This window comes from Ranitomeya variabilis, chromosome 7 (assembly GCF_051348905.1).
Source record: "Ranitomeya variabilis isolate aRanVar5 chromosome 7, aRanVar5.hap1, whole genome shotgun sequence".
NCBI lineage: Eukaryota > Metazoa > Chordata > Amphibia > Anura > Dendrobatidae > Ranitomeya > Ranitomeya variabilis.
Window position 1 is genome coordinate 25,150,151 of NC_135238.1, and position 16,492 is coordinate 25,166,642.

At 45.4% G+C, this 16,492-nt stretch overlaps 1 protein-coding gene across 2 annotated transcripts in view; it reads right to left on the reverse strand.

Annotated features, from left to right (window-relative positions):
* LOC143785598 (glucagon receptor-like) overlaps window positions 1-16,492 on the reverse strand; it is a 100,252-nt gene that overhangs the window by 46,944 nt on the left and 36,816 nt on the right. The window contains exons 1-2 of one of the 2 annotated variants that reach the window (XM_077274595.1): window positions 15,492-15,661; window positions 3,227-3,287 (exon numbers count right to left, since the gene is read on the reverse strand). In XM_077274595.1, the coding sequence (XP_077130710.1) occupies window positions 3,227-3,283 (57 nt within the window). In that variant the 5' untranslated portion in view covers window positions 3,284-3,287; window positions 15,492-15,661. Of the gene's footprint in view, window positions 1-3,226; window positions 3,288-15,491; window positions 15,662-16,492 lie in introns of those variants that run through there. The other variant, XM_077274596.1, reaches the window with a different exon arrangement.

Here is a 16,492-nt window from a genome sequence, read left to right on the forward strand (position 1 = left end):
GGGCTAAAGTATGGACTAGAGCTAGGGTTAGGGCTAAAGTATGGACTAGAGCTAGGGTTAGGGCTAAAGTATGGACTAGAGCTAGGGTTAGGGCTAAAGTATGGACTAGAGCTAGAGTTAGGGCTAAAGTATGGACTAGAGCAAGGGTTAGGGCTAAAGTATGGACTAGAGCTAGGGTTAGGGCTAAAGTATGGACTAGAGCTAGGGTGAGGGCTAAAGTATGGACTAGAGCTAGGGTTAGGGCTAAAGTATGGACTAGAGCTAGGGTTAGGGCTAAAGTATGGACTAGAGCTAGGGTGAGGGCTAAAGTATGGACTAGAGCTAGAGTTAGGGCTAAAGTATGGACTAGAGCAAGGGTTAGGGCTAAAGTATGGACTAGAGCTAGGGTTAGGGCTAAAGTATGGACTAGAGCTGTGGTTAGGGCTAAGGTATGGACTAGAGTTAGGGTTAGGGCTAAAGTATGGACTAGAGCTAGGGTGAGGGGTAAAGTATGGACTAGAGCTAGAGTTAGGGCTAAAGTATGGACTACTAGAGCAAGGGATAGGGCTAAAGTATGGACTAGAGCTAGGGTTAGGGCTAAAGTATGGACTAGAGCTAGGGTTAGGGCTAAAGTATGGACTAGAGTTAGGGTTAGGGCTAAAGTATAGACAAAAGCTGGGGTTAGGGCTAAGGTATGGACTAGAGCTGGGGTTATGGCTAAAGTATGGACTAGAGCTAGGGTTAGGGCTAAAGTATGGACTATAGTTAGAGTTAGGGCTAAAGTATGGACTAGAGCTATAGTTAGGGCTAAAGTATGAGCTAGAGTTAGGGCTAAAGTATGGACTAGAGCTAGGGTTAGGGCTAAAGTATGGACTCGGCCTAGGGTTAGGGCTACAGTATGGACTAGAGCTAGGGTTAGGGCTAAAGTATGGACTAGAGCTGTGGTTAGGGCTAAAGTATGGACTAGAGCTGTCGTTATGGCTAAAGTATGGACTAGAACTAGAGTTAGGGCTAAAGTATGGACTAGAGCTAGGGTTAGAGCTAAAGTATGGACTAGAGGTAGGGTTAGGGCTAAAGTATGGACTAGAGGTAGGGTTAGGGCTAAAGTATGGACTAGAGGTAGGGTTAGGGCTAAAGTATGGACTAGAGGTAGGGTTAGGGCTAAAGTATGGACTAGGGTTAGGGCTAAAGTATGGACTAGAGCTAGGGTTAGGGCTAAAGTATGTACTAGAGCTAGGGTTAGGGCTAAAGTATGGACTAGAGTTAGGGTTAGGAATAAAGTATTGACTAGAGCTAGGGTTAGGGCTAAAGTATGGATTAGAGTTAGGGTTAGGAATAAAGTATTGACTAGAGTTAGGGCTAAAGTAAGTACTGGAGCTAGAGTTAGGGTTAAAGTAAGTACTAGAGCTAGAGTTAGGATTAAAGTATGGACTAGAGCTGGGGTTATGGCTAAAGTATGGACTAGAGCTAGGGTTAGGGCTAAAGTATGGACTAGAGCTAGGGTTAGGGCTAAAGTATGGACTAGTGCTAGGGTTAGGGCTAACGTATGGACTAGAGTTAGGGCTAAAGTATGGACTAAAGTTAGGGTTAGGGCTACAGTAAGTACTAAAGCTAGGGTTAGGGTTAAAGTATGGACTATAGTTAGGGTTAGGGCTAAAGTATGGACTAGAGCTAGAGTTAGGGCTAAATTATGGACTAGAGTTAGGGCTAAAGTATGGACTAGGGTTAGGGCTAAATTATGGACTAGAGTTAGGGCTAAAGTATGGACTAGAGCTAGGGTTAGGGTTAAAGTATGGACTATAGTTAGGGTTAGGGCTAAAGTATGGATTAGAGTTAGGGTTAAAGTATGGACTAGAGTTAGAGTTAGGGTTAAAGTATGGACTAGAGTTAGGGTTAAAGTATGGACTAGAGTTAGAGTTAGGGTTAAAGTATGGACTAGAGTTAGGGTTAAAGTATGGACTAGAGTTAGAGTTAGGGTTAAAGTATGGACTAGAGTTAGGGTTAAAGTAAGTACTAGAGCTAGAGTTAGGATTAAATTATGGACTAGAGCTAGGGTTAGGGCTAAATTATGGACTAGAGTTAGGGCTAAAGTATGGACTAGAGCTAGGGTTAGGGTTAAAGTATGGACTATAGTTAGGGTTAGGGCTAAAGTATGGATTAGAGTTAGGGTTAAAGTATGGACTAGAGTTAGAGTTAGGGTTAAAGTATGGACTAGAGTTAGGGTTAAAGTATGGACTAGAGTTAGAGTTAGGGTTAAAGTATGGACTAGAGTTAGGGTTAAAGTATGGACTAGAGTTAGAGTTAGGGTTAAAGTATGGACTAGAGTTAGGGTTAAAGTAAGTACTAGAGCTAGAGTTAGGATTAAATTATGGACTAGAGCTAGGGTTAGGGCTAAATTATGGACTAGAGTTAGGGCTAAAGTATGGACTAGAGCTAGGGTTAGGGCTAAAGTATGGACTAGAGTTAGGGCTAAAGTATGGACTAGAGTTAGGGTTAGGGCTAAAGTATGGACTAGAACTAAAATTAGGGCTAAAGTATTGACCAGAGCTATGGTTAAAGCTAAAGTATGGACTAGAGCTACGGTTAAAGCTAAAGTATGGACTATGGCTAGGCTTAGGGCTAGGGTAATAAAATAGTTATATGAAAAAAAAAACAACACAAAATAATGTAATACATAATAAAAAATGAAATAACAATGTATACATTTTTATGTTTAAAAATGAATGTTGTATTTCAACTAAAAGCAGAACAAACTAGAGTGAGGGCAAGATGGCAAACTATAATTACATTAATATTGTCTTAAAATACAATGCATGTGCTTGGGCTATAAGGGGTCCATACTGGTCGAAGGGGGTCCAGGAGTGCTAACAGTGCACAGGTTAAGGGGATACAAAATGTGTGCCACAGCCTGGGCGCCGGCAGCCCACCCATGCTACGAACGATCAGCATATAAATGCCACAGCCTGGATACTTCTCTGATCCCAGATATGAAATCCTACTAACTTATTGCTTTCATTGCTCGCCATAAAGGGTAAGACCGGATAATTCCCACATATCTTCCATTTTATCTTATATTTTAATAGTAAGAGAGTAGTTGGGAAACAGTCAGGAGTAAAATGCAATGAATGATAAAGTGCCACAAGTGTCATCCCCCCCCGTGTCTGATGGCACATTATCCTGGAGGGGCCCTGGGAAATCATTATTGTGGCCAACTGGGGACTCGTTAAAGTGTAAAATGATCCCTTACCTGTGAGTGACAGAGGGCGCAGAGGATGAGAGAGGAGAGAAGAGGTGAGGGTCTCATCCAGCTGTGGGGTCAAAGGAGACAAAACAGTATCAATATCAGCACAAATTAGACCTTCAGAGTAATGCATGGAACATAACTTACGGAAAGAACTGCAGAGCATTACTTATTTTTTCCAATCACGTTCTAGTGCGCTGCAGAACATTGCACACCCTCATGGTTTACCTGTCATCTGTCTAGTGCGCTGCAGAACATCACATAGTCTGATATCTACGATTTACGGTGCGATCTGAAGAACATCTCTCAGGGGTACAAACATGGCAGACACAGGGGCCTTCAGAGGCCATTGGAACCCCATTTCCAGTTAGACTCAGGTGTCGGCTGTAGAATACAGTCGACTCCTGATCTGTATGAAGCGGTCTCAGCTCTTGAGCCCGCTCCCTACGTGCAGTGCACACAGGGCCGAATTAAGCCATTGGGTGTAAAAGGACCCCAGCACTTGCTTGGGTTCCCTGCACGCTGGCCAAGGTCCTGACAAAGACAAGGGGTCCAGTAGCGTAGCTACCGGGGGGCAGAGGGTGCGGTTGCCCCAGGCCCCCCCACTCACAGGGGCCCACACCACCGCTATAGTGTACGCTCATCACTAGAAAAAATCAATCAATATGGACAATCATGGTTCCTTATACCTCTGATATAGTGGGGTACGACGCCACCGATTTCATACAGAAATTTTGGGAATTTTTGGCCATACTCCATTGTTCCTCCCTTGACTCATTGTGACATACAGAGGACCTAAAAATCCAATGACCGCCATTGTGACACGAGCCCAACTAATTATTATCCTCCTGTAATGGCGCTGTTCAGACCTGCATTTTATGACTCCCACAGGGGTCAGGAACCACAGACTCTCTCCAGATTCCACTTATTGTCTAAGTTTCTCACATTTAAAACGCTATGGAATAAATGGCGCTATAATAATAAATAATAATAATAATAAGTAGCTCCAGGGAATTGACCTTCGGGATGTTAGTTGTAGAGCTGCACTTAGCGAGGAAGAACACGAAGAAAGCATCTGGCGCAAGGATCATACAGGTACTGACAATAGAGGAGTCTATGGAGAGCGGAAAGCTGATCTACCCCTCCCCCTATACCCCCTCATATACAGTAACCACAAACACTATCAACAGAAAAATAACCCGAGGGCCGATTTTGAGCGGAAAATATCTATATATGGATGCCAACTGCATTCAGGCATAAAAAAAATGATCTTTAAATTAGCAAAATCTAAAATGTACTCATATATACTTCACCTGAAAAATATGCCTGATCTGACGATACTAGCGCCGTCCCCACAGCTCTCGGTGTAAATGTCGCAGTTCTTCTGAATCCAGTGTTATGTTTCCTTTTTTTTCTGTGGCTCTACGTTCCTAAGATATTACCCTTGCTTTTTTTAGCCAATTGGGCGTGGTCCTCAACTCTTTCTATGGAAGTCTTCTTGAGGACCACGCACACTTGGCTAACAAGGCTAGATTTATATACAGGAGAGAGGGGATCATACTTAGGGAACGGAAAGGCGTATGGACCCAAGAAAAGTATCGCCGGATTCAGGAGAACAGCGGGTTTGATCAGTCCTCCTTAAGGATTATACCTTTTTGAAGCTGCCCCTTTAATTATCTCCTGCCATTTTGAGTATTCAGCCCCTAAGCAGACCAATTTGTCTGGATGATTACTGATCACAAATGAACCCTGCGTAGTGTGATCCAACCAACATGTTACTCCACTCCCTCTACCCTTCTTCTCGCAAACCGATCAGCCATCCTAAATTTGGGGAGCTGTCTCGGTAGGTCGGGGATATCTCACTGTGGAGGCATCGTACTGTGCGTGGTGGGAGATGTTGTGAGCATCATTTTGTGTGTAATGGGAACTTTGGGGCATCGTACTGCATGTGTTGGGATCAGGGGCTGGCTGGCAGTTTTCAGCCTGGGGGGCAATCACAAGGCAGTAGCCCTCGAGTTGCTGTGGCCCTCCTTTTCCCTGCTTATATCTGGCCACTGCATTAAAGTAGCAGAGATAACAGGCTTTAAAAACAGGCTGGTACACAGATATGGGAACTGAACGGAGCTTGCTGCATAGATATAGGAGCAGAATTGAGCTTACTCCAGAGATATGGGAACAGAACGGAGCTTACTACAGAGATATGTGAGCAGAACAGAGCTTACTACAGAGATATGGGAGCAGAACAGAGCTTACTATAGAGATATGGGAGCAGAACCGAACTTACTAGATTGAGAGATATGGGAGCCGAACCGAGCTTACTGCAAAAATATGGGAGCAGAACCGAGCTTACTACAGAGATATGGGAGCAGAACCGAGCTTACTGCAGGGATATGGGAGCAGAACCGAGCTTACTGCAGAGATATGGGAGCAGAACAGGGCTTACTACAGAGATATGGCAGCAGAAATGAGCTTACTACAGAGATAAGGGAGCAGAACCAAGCTTACTACAGAGATAGGGGAACGGAACCGAGCTTACTACAGAGATATGGGAGCAGAACTGAGCTTACTGCAAAGATATGGGAGCAGAACCAAGCTTACTACAGAGATATTGGAGCAGAACCGAGCTTAGAGCAGAGAAATGAGAGCAGAACCGAGCTTACTGCAGAGATATGGGAACAGAATCGAGCTTACTACAGAGATATGGGAGCAGAACCAAACTTACTGCAGAGATATGGGAGCAGAAGCGAGCTTACTACAGAGATAAGGGAGCAGAACCGAGCTTAATACGTCTACTACATGGAACCAAGTCTGCTACATAGAAACTGGAGCAGAACTGAGATTACGACATACATACAGCACCATAATCTAGATTACTACATTGATAGAGTACCAGAACCAAGCTTACTGCTTAGATATGGTGCCATAACGGAGCTTACTTACAAACATACACACAACAATACAGCTACACAGTGCCTAGTACTATCACCACTACACAGAGAATACATAATATTATAATATCACCATTACCTCTACATGAAACTACACTCTATACAAAGACCAATGATGCCACCATATACTCCCTGACACAAGTTATGTCGTTTATTCATGTTATGTAAATAAAAGCTTATAACCTGACATTAAAATCATCCATTGGTTGTATAAGTTATTCTTTTGAAAGCTGAAACCCTCCAAAATGTGGTTTAGGTTAAGAAAATAAATTGTTATTAAAGCAGAAATATTGATCAGTTAATGGACACACAATATGGTCAGATTTTGGCAAGACAAAATTTTTGTTGCCCACAGACAAATAATTAACTTAAAATACAAATATATGTTGCATAACATTGGTGAGTGAAGTTGTGGTGCTCATCTAGATTCTTTGGTTTTGTCTTCCAAGCTTCCTCTTTCATCCTACCCCAAACATGCTCAATGATGTTCATGTCTGGTGACTGGGCTGGCCAGTCCTTGAGCACCTTGATCTTTTTTGCCTGGAGGAACTTTGTTGTAGAGATGGATGTATGAGGTGGAGCACCATCCTGCTGCAGAATGACCTCTTTTATGATTTGGAATATAAGAGGTAGCTAATACTTCTTGATATTTTAGGCTATTGATATTGCCTTCCACCTTGCAAATGTTTCGCACACCCCCATACTGAATGTAACCCCAGACCATGATCTTTCCACCACCAAATTTAACTGTCTTCTGGGTGTATTTTGGATCCATACGGGCTCCAGTAGGTCTCCTGCAGTGTTTGTGGCAGCTGTGGTGTAATTCTACTGAAGAGAAATCCACCTTCTGCCACTTTTCCAGCGTCCATCAATTTATCGGGCTGTGGGAGTTTGCAGATGCCACACGGTTTTTTATTTGCCTTTTGTTTAGTGCTGGCTTCTGGGCACTGATTCGACCATGGAGGCCATTTTGAGACAGAATCCTACAAACTGTTCTAGTTGACACAGGGACTTGAGGTGACCAGACCTGTTGGAGCTCTACTGCTGTGGAAGAGGGGCTTGCTTTGGATTTTCTAACCAACAAATGTTCCTCCTGAGCAGTTGTCTTGTGGGGTCTGCCGGACCTGGGCTAGTCAAACACATCTCCAGTCTCTTCAAATCTTTTTTTTTATTCTTTGTACTTGACGCTGAGACACATTAAAGGTGCCCGCCACCTCTGCAGTGGATCTGGTCTTCGGCCTCTTGATAATCCAGGCTTTGGTCGCAGGGTGGATTTTTGGCATGTTGTCAGAGCTTAAGTTGCAGTTCAAGTGAAGGTGTGGGGTGCTGGGTTTCTTTTTATACACACACACTAAATAACCGATCATTTACTGAGCACAGGTGAGGATGTAAACTAGGATTGGGTGCACTATATGACCAGGCGACAAAACTTTTGTCTTGCTAAAATCTGACCATTCTGTGTCCATTAACTAATCAATATTTCTGCATTGATGTCAATTTATTTTCTTAACCTAAACCACATTTTGGAAGGTTTCAGCTTTCAAAAGAATAATTTATACAACCAATGGATGAATTTAACATCAGGTTATAAGCTTTTATTTACATAACATGGATAAGCGACATTACTTCTGTCTGGGAGTGTACACCTTTTACTACTTGTACACTACAATACTGATCATTAATTTTAAAAAAGCACAATACTAAGTGCCATTGTATACAGGAACTCTGTATTTACAGTCAGTGTAAAGATACTACAGTGATCACTGGTGACATTATACACAGAAGATCTGTATAAGGTGTCAGTGTACAGGTAATACAGTGATCACCACTGCCAGTGACATTATACACAGGAGCTTTGTATATAGTATACAGTGTATAGTGTCAGTGTACAGGTAATACACTGACTCACTAGTGACGTCTCTAGCTGAAGTTCTTCATCTTTGCTTTTCATTTTCATCCAGCACAGACTGCCATCACTTCTTCCAGCCAGGACTCGTCTCTGCATAAAATAACACTGTTACCTAGAGCACGGCCTCCAGACCACATTACCCACTTTTTCCCTTTCTTCTACACCATTTTCCAAATTATTATGCAAATTGTATTTTTCTCGGATTTTCCTAAATGGTCGGTGCAAATGACAGTCCGTCTAATAAGAGTCATCACCCGTTAGAGTATACATCGAATTTTATTGAAGAAACCTCCCAATGATAACAATATAATCTCCAAAATGAATAAAAACTCAAAATGCACTGTTCCAAATTATTAGGCACAGTAGAATTTCTAAACATTTGATCTGTTTTAAAGAACTGAAAATGCTCATTTGTGGAATTTGCAGCATTAGGAGGTCACATTCACTGAACAAAAAAGCTATTTAACCCCAAAACATCCTAACAGGCCAAGGCACATGTTACCATAGGAACCCTTCTTTGTTATCACCTTCACAATTCTTGCATCCATTGAACTTGTGAGTTTTTGGAGAGTTTCTGCTTGTATTTCTTTGCATGAAGTCAGAATAGCCTCCCAGAGCTGCTGTTTTGATACAAACTGCCTCCCACCCTCATAGATCTTTTGCTTGATGATACTCCAAAGGTTCTGTATAGGGTTGAGGTCTGGGGAAGATGGTGGCAATACCATGAGTTTATCTCCTTTTATGCCCATAGCAGCCAATGACTCAGAGATATTCTTTGCAGCATGAGATGATGCATTGACATGCATGAAGATGATTTTGCTCCTGAAGGCACAATTCTGATTTTTATACCATGGAAGAAAGTTGTCAGTCAGAAACTCTATATACTTTGCCGAGGTCATTTTCACACCTTCAGGAACCTTAAAGGGCCCTACAAGCTGTTTCCCCATGATTCTGGCCCAAAACATGACTCCTCCATCTCCTTGCTGACGTTGCAGCCTTGTTGGGACATGGTGGCCATACACCAATCATCCACTACTCCATCCATCTGGACCACCCAGGGTTGCTCGAAACTCATCAGTAAACAAGACTGTTTGGAAATCAGTCTTCATGTGTGTCTGGGCCCACTGCAACCGTTTCTGCTTGTGAACACTGTTTAGGGGTGGCCGAATAGTAGGTTTATGCACCACAGCAAGCCTTTGAAGGATCCTACACCTTGAGGTTCGAGGGACTCCAGAGGCACCAGCAGCTTCAAATAACTTTTTGCTGCTTTTTAATGGTATTTTGGCAGCTGGTCTCTTTATCCAATGAATTTGTCTGGCAGAAACCTTCCTCATTATGCCTTTATCTGCATGAACTCTGTCTGTGCTCTGTTTCAGTCACAAATCTCTTCACAGTATGATGATCACTCTTAAGTTTTCGTGAAATATCTAATGTTTTCATACCTTGACCAAGGCATTGCACTATTTAATTCTTTTCAGCAGCAGAGAGATCCTTTTTATTTCCCATATTGCTTGAAACCTGTGGTCTGCTTAATAGTGTGGAACATCATTTTTAAGTAGTTTTCCTTTAATTAGAATCACCTGGAAAACTAATGATCACATGTGTTTAAGATTGATTTCAGTGATCCATTGAGCCCTGAGACACAATACCATCCACGAGTTTATTTTAAAAACAAAACAATTAAATCTTTATGACACTTAAATCCAATTTGCATAATAATTTGGAACATGGTGTACACTAGACATCTGAATACAGAGGTGCACCCACAAACAATATATAATTGGTTATTATGCAACCTCATAGATTGTAAGCTTGCGAGCAGGGCCCTCATTCCTTTTGGTATCTGCTGATCTATGTGTTTATTGTTATGCTTAATGTCCATTGTCTGTACAAGTCCCCTCTAAAATGTAAAGTGTTGGCGCTATAGAAATAAAATTATTATAATTATTATTATTAACCGACCATTCCAAATACAAAATTATAATCCACCACTGTGCACCCACTAACTATAAATAGCCACTTTCCCCATTTAATATATAAATTAATTAGCACCTGTACTCTTTCCCTCAATACATTACCAGTCACTTCATCCTCAACGCCCCCCACTATGTACCTACCACTCTAACCCTAACTCCGATTCATTATAGTTACATGCCCCTCCCGCCCCAATTCATTGTCATGTCTTTCTCTCTCACCCTCTATTCATTATCAACTGCTCTACCCCACATTCAATACATCATTTACTCCCCCACCCTTAAAATTAATTATTTGTTCTTCCCCTAGATCATCATTTGCTCTCCCCACCCCCTCTTCAATTGATCATTTGCTCTCCCCACCCCCAACTTCAATTAAATTGCTGTCCCCTGTCCCTCACACTGAATTTATCATTTTGCAGTCCCTCCACTTTTATTTGAAGTCCCCTTACTTCATTCATTGCAGTCCCCTATCACCCCTCACTTTATCTGCAGTGCCCCTTCATCATTTACAGCCCCCTATCCCCCTTCCATTTCATCATGAGCAGTCCCACATCAGACACACTTCATCATGTGCAGTCCTGCAGTCCCGTTCTCCCACTTCATCATGTGCAGTCCCCTTACCCCCACTTCATCATGTGCAGTCACCCTTACCCCCCACTTCATGTGCAGTCCATCTTACATTCCACTTTATCATGTGCAGTCCTCATTACCCCCCACTTCATGTGCAGATCACCTTACCCCCCACTTCATCATGTGCAGTCCCCTTTAACCCCCACTTCATCATGTGCAGTCCCACTCCCCCTTCATCATGCACAATCCCCCTTACCCCCACATCATCATGTGCAGCCCCATTCCATCATATAGCCCCACTCTCCCCACTTCATCATGTGCAGTCTCCTTTATCCACTAAACTATCATGTGCAGCCCCACTCCATCATGTACAGCCCCACTCAACCTTCATCATGTGCAGCCCCACTTACCCCCTCACTCCATCATGTGCAGTCTCCTTTAACCCCCAAATTCCATCATGTGCAGTCTCCTTACACCTCCCACTTGATCACTTGCAGTTACCCACCATTAAATTTATTTTATAAAGAAAACAAAAAAGTTCTTCATACTTACCTCACCAGTCCCTCCCCTGCAGTGCCTCTCTGCTTCTAGCATCCGGGTCATGTCGGCGCGTGCGTGAGGATGCCATCGCGCATGCCCAACACCTAACCTGGAAGTATAGAGAACATGAAGGGAGCAGTAGCTGCGCAGCCGTCAAGGTGACAGCCAAGCATAGCTCCTGGCCCCAGCGCAGATGTGTGCGCTGACCGTGATGCGGCTGTGTCTGCTGCCGGCCGTGTCACAGTACAGCAGACATGGCTGCGCACAATTTGCTGTGTGGCTGTAGCCACCTCCAGGCAGCCGGCCCTGAACAGCAGCTGGGGGAGCGGCCCGGGGGGCATTTGCCTCTTTTCCACCTGGGCCAGTCAGCCCCTGGTTGGGATGCACTGAGGAGGCATCACACTGTGTGAGGGTAATGTACTTGTGACGCTAGTCACTATTCACGGACTAACCATAAGGCAAAGTAGTCAAGAGGTCCAAGGTCAAAACCCAAGAAGGTATGTAAAAGACAGAGGGATAAGACAAATGGATAGCCAGGGGCAAAGTCTGGAGTCTGGTAACTAGAGTCAGAATATGTAAAAAAGGGGTTTTACAAACGGGTAGTTGAAAGCAAATCCAAGGTCCGGCAACAAAAGATCAGAATATCAAAAACATAGAGCAGAGAGTAAGCACACCACTGACCCAAAGCTACAATTGGCAATGATCTGACATTGCCAGCCAGCTAAATAGCCTGGTAATTATCTGGGAAGGAAAACACCTGGAGGAAACCCAAACAGACACTGACAGCCTGACACTCCCCTGTTATCCATAGGGCGGCTGAGCTGTCACTCACAGCACTGACAGCCTGACACACCCCTGCTATCCATAGGGCGGCTGAGCTGTCACTCACAGCACTGACAGTCTGACACTCCCCTGCTATCCATAGGGGGCTGAGCTGTCACTCACAGCACTGACAGCCTGACACACCCCTGCTATCCATAGGGCGGCTGAGCTGATACTCACAGCACTGACAGCCCGACACACCCCTGCTATCCATAGGGCGGCTGAGCTGTCACTCACAGCACTGACAGTCTGACACGCTCCTACTATCCAGAGGGCGGCTGAGCTGTCACTCACAGCACTGACAGTCTGACACGCTCCTACTATCCAGAGGGCGGCTGAGCTGTCACTCACAGCACTGACAGTCTGACACGCTCCTACTATCCAGAGGGCGGCTGAGCTGTCACTCACAGCACTGACAGCCTGACACTCCCCTGCTATCCATAGGGCGGCTGAGCTGTCACTCACAGCACTGACAGCCTGACACTCCCCTGCTATCCATAGGGCGGCTGAGCTATCACTCACAGCACTGACAGCCTGACACACCCCTGCTATCCATAGGGGGCTGAGCTATCACTCACAGCACTGACAGCCTGACACTCCCCTGCTATCCATAGGGCGGCTGAGCTGTCACTCACAGCACTGACAGCCCGACACTCCCCTGCTATCCATAGGCCGGCTGAGCTGTCACTCACAGCACTGACAGCCTGACACTCCCCTGCTATCCATAGGGGGCTGAGCTATCACTCACAGCACTGACAGCCTGACACTCCCCTGCTATCCATAGGGCGGCTGAGCTGTCACTCACAGCACTGACAGCCCGACACTCCCCTGCTATCCATAGGGCGGCTGAGCTGTCACTCACAGCACTGACATCCCGACACGCCCCTGCTATCCATAGGGCGGCTGAGCTGTCACTCACAGCCCTGACAGCCCGACACTCCCCTGCTATCCATAGGGGGCTGAGCTATCACTCACAGCACTGACATCCCGACACTCCCCTGCTATCCATAGGGCGGCTGAGCTGTCACTCACAGCACTGACATCCCGACACACCCCTGCTATCCATAGGGCGGCTGAGCTGTCACTCACAGCATTGACATCCCGACACGCCCCTGCTATCCATAGGGCGGCTGAGCTGTCACTCACAGCCCTGACAGCCCGACACTCCCCTGCTATCCATAGGGGGCTGAGCTATCACTCACAGCACTGACAGCCTGACACACTCCTGCTATCCATAGGGCGGCTGAGCTGTCACTCACAGCACTGACAGTCTGACACACCCCTGCTATCCATAGGGCGGCTGAGCTGTCACTCACAGCACTGACATCCCGACACTCCCCTGCTATCCATAGGGCGGCTGAGCTGTCACTCACAGCACTGACAGCCCGACACTCCCCTGCTATCCATAGGGCGGCTGAGCTGTCACTCACAGCATTGACATCCCGACACGCCTCTGCTATCCATAGGGCGGCTGAGCTGTCACTCACAGCCCTGACAGCCCGACACTCCCCTGCTATCCATAGGGCGGCTGAGCTGTCACTCACAGCACTGACATCCCGACACACCCCTGCTATCCATAGGGGGCTGAGCTATCACTCACAGCACTGACATCCCGACACACTCCTGCTATCCATAGGGCGGCTGAGCTGTCACTCACAGCACTGACAGTCTGACACTCCCCTGCTATCCATAGGGCGGCTGAGCTGTCACTCACAGCACTGACATCCCGACACACTCCTGCTATCCATAGGGCGGCTGAGCTGTCACTCACAGCACTGACAGTCTGACACGCCCCTGCTATCCATAGGGGGCTGAGCTGTCACTCACAGCACTGACATCCCGACACTCCCCTGCTATCCATAGGGCGGCTGAGCTGTCACTCACAGCACTGACAGCCTGACACTCCCCTGCTATCCATAGGGCGGCTGAGCTGTCACTCACAGCACTGACAGCCTGACACTCCCCTGCTATCCATAGGGCGGCTGAGCTGTCACTCACAGCACTGACAGCCTGACGTATAATCATAGAGATACACTGGTCTGCATTGGAGCTACATGCACAAAAGAATAAGTGATTCTTAATTAAGACAAGCTGTCACGTTGCTTCCTGGTTTTACTAACTATGCCTTGGAGCAAAATAAAATCAGTTGCAAAAGTCTACATACCCTCAATGTAAAGCTCATGCATAAATGTAACTAGCAATCCCATTAAATTTCTGCCTCCCAAGCAATTTGCAGTAGACGTCTGTCATTATACAGCATCGCCCGGGTCCTGCGCATCACATATGTACATGCAATAAATAATTCATACTGTCATCTGGTTAACCATTTCTCACCCAGGAACAATCCCGCCAAGACAATCACATGATGACAACCACGACGTCATCACTTTGTGAATAAGACAGTTCTAATTCTTTAATACATGATGAAAGATTGAGCTCCCTTCATCTGTAAAACTTCCTGAAATCCTCTGTGCAGCTGTATGTTAGCACTGTGTCCTTGCAGAATTGGGGTCCTGGGTCGAAAGCCCACCAAGAACAACATCTGCAGAAGGTTGTATGTTCTCCTTGTGTTTGCCTGGGTTTCCATCAGGTTCTCCCCTTTCCTCCCGCACTCCAAGAGACATATTGGTGGCTGACATTACATGTGCTGACACCTAACTTTCCTTCAGTCCTGAACAGCAAATCCATGTAGTTATCTGTTTTAGCAGATTTACTAGCCAAGTTTACCATTCGGGGGTCATGGAAAGCTGAGTGACATCCCATGTAGCAGATTTAAAGGAGAATTTTACTGCTGAAATTAGTGATACACTTCTATAGATCCTGAGATCACGATTAAAATGATACCAGTCTTGTAGTAATCTGATGAGCCAGAGCTGAGAAATTAAGCTTTGAAGTCACATAAAAATTAGCCTGTAAGTGCATTGGGGGCGTGTTCTTGTACTCTGACATGCCCCCAGTGCACTTCCAGGTGCATATGGTTTCAAAGCTTAATTTCTCAGCGCTGGTACATCGGATTACTACAAGAAAGGTATCGTTTTTATTGTCGTACTCGGACCTATACAGCCATGCCACTAGTCTGAGTAGTAAAATTATCATGACGGGTCCAAAAGCAGCCATACTGGTTGTCTCTTAGCTTTTCTGGAAACAGATAAAACTATAAAATAATGCATTAAGCATTGAGCAAGTTGAAATATTATCTGCCTTCTTGTAATCTCCACCATTGGCTGTCACTCTGCAGTCCTACGTAAAACATCGCAAATTACAATTCTGCACAAAAAAGTAAAATTTTAGGCTGCAATTAATTCCAATTGAGTGAGCTCAGCTATGAGGAGCTGTTGATGGCAACTTTACACTAGGACCATGCAAACAGCTCCCTGTAGCTCAGCTTCCTTGACACATGAAGGGTTAATTTTACAGATTTTGGACTTTGAGGATAATTTCCCCCCTGGAGGGGAGTAAAACAGATGCATAGTAGTATAATGCCATCCTATTAGCTGTTCACTTACCTGGCATAGAGAGCAATGTGCTAGTGCAGCCAAGCCTGTGCCCGGGTCGTCCCCTGGCAGGTGCCAGTGATGTGCCACTAGTCTTTATTTCCCAAATCTATGGCTTCCTCTATACAGACACATTTACCATCCTGCTCTCCAAACTCCTTCTTTGCGATGCCTCTGGCGAGGATTCCCACCTATACTATACATCTTCCCATGAGACCCCTCCTCTGCCCACTCCTCCGCAGCCTCGTCCTCCTTGTGCCTGTACAGAAAAATCACCGCCGATTAGTCCTTGGATTTTTCCTTAGGATTTCTCAGGCATAAACACTTAAAAATAACAACTCCTGGGAGTTGTAGTTCCAGTCTACAGGGAAAAGATAGAAACTCAGTTATTCTTTAACCTTAGTTCGGTCTCTTTTCAGTAGGGTGAAAAGCTGAATTAGAAAGCAGGTCATAATTCCACATCATCTGGAGATGTCGGAGCCACGAAGACTGAAGGCAAGTGTGATCTCTCAAGTGTAATCCGCCACATCAGTTATATATGGAAAATATAGAGCGAGGCTTATGTATGGCCGAAAATAGGAAGATATCGTGCCGTATTATTACCTGACAGTACCGTATTGTGGACCCAAAGCTATGCCAGAACTTGCCAAAAACATGGCACACCCCTTCCCAATAAAAGGCATTCTTAAGTACACATTCAGGGGTATAACTGGATATGTCACACACGTGGATCATGGGCCCACTGTGTCACGGGCCGGGCGTACCTAGGGGGCATAGCTAGCAGCTACCTGGTTTTCGCTAGAGCTCCTGATGGTGGAGTTAGACTTGAGCTGCAGGTAGCCAGGTACCCAGTCCCTGGTAGTGCAGCTGCTGACCCCAGGGGTCAGGATCTCAGACAGGGCCTCAGAGTCACTGGCAGGACAGGATTCGGACACTGTTCCAACAACACGGGTTCTGGGTCGCTGGATAGAACGGACACAGACTCGGAGTCACAGAGAGGACAGGATTCAGAT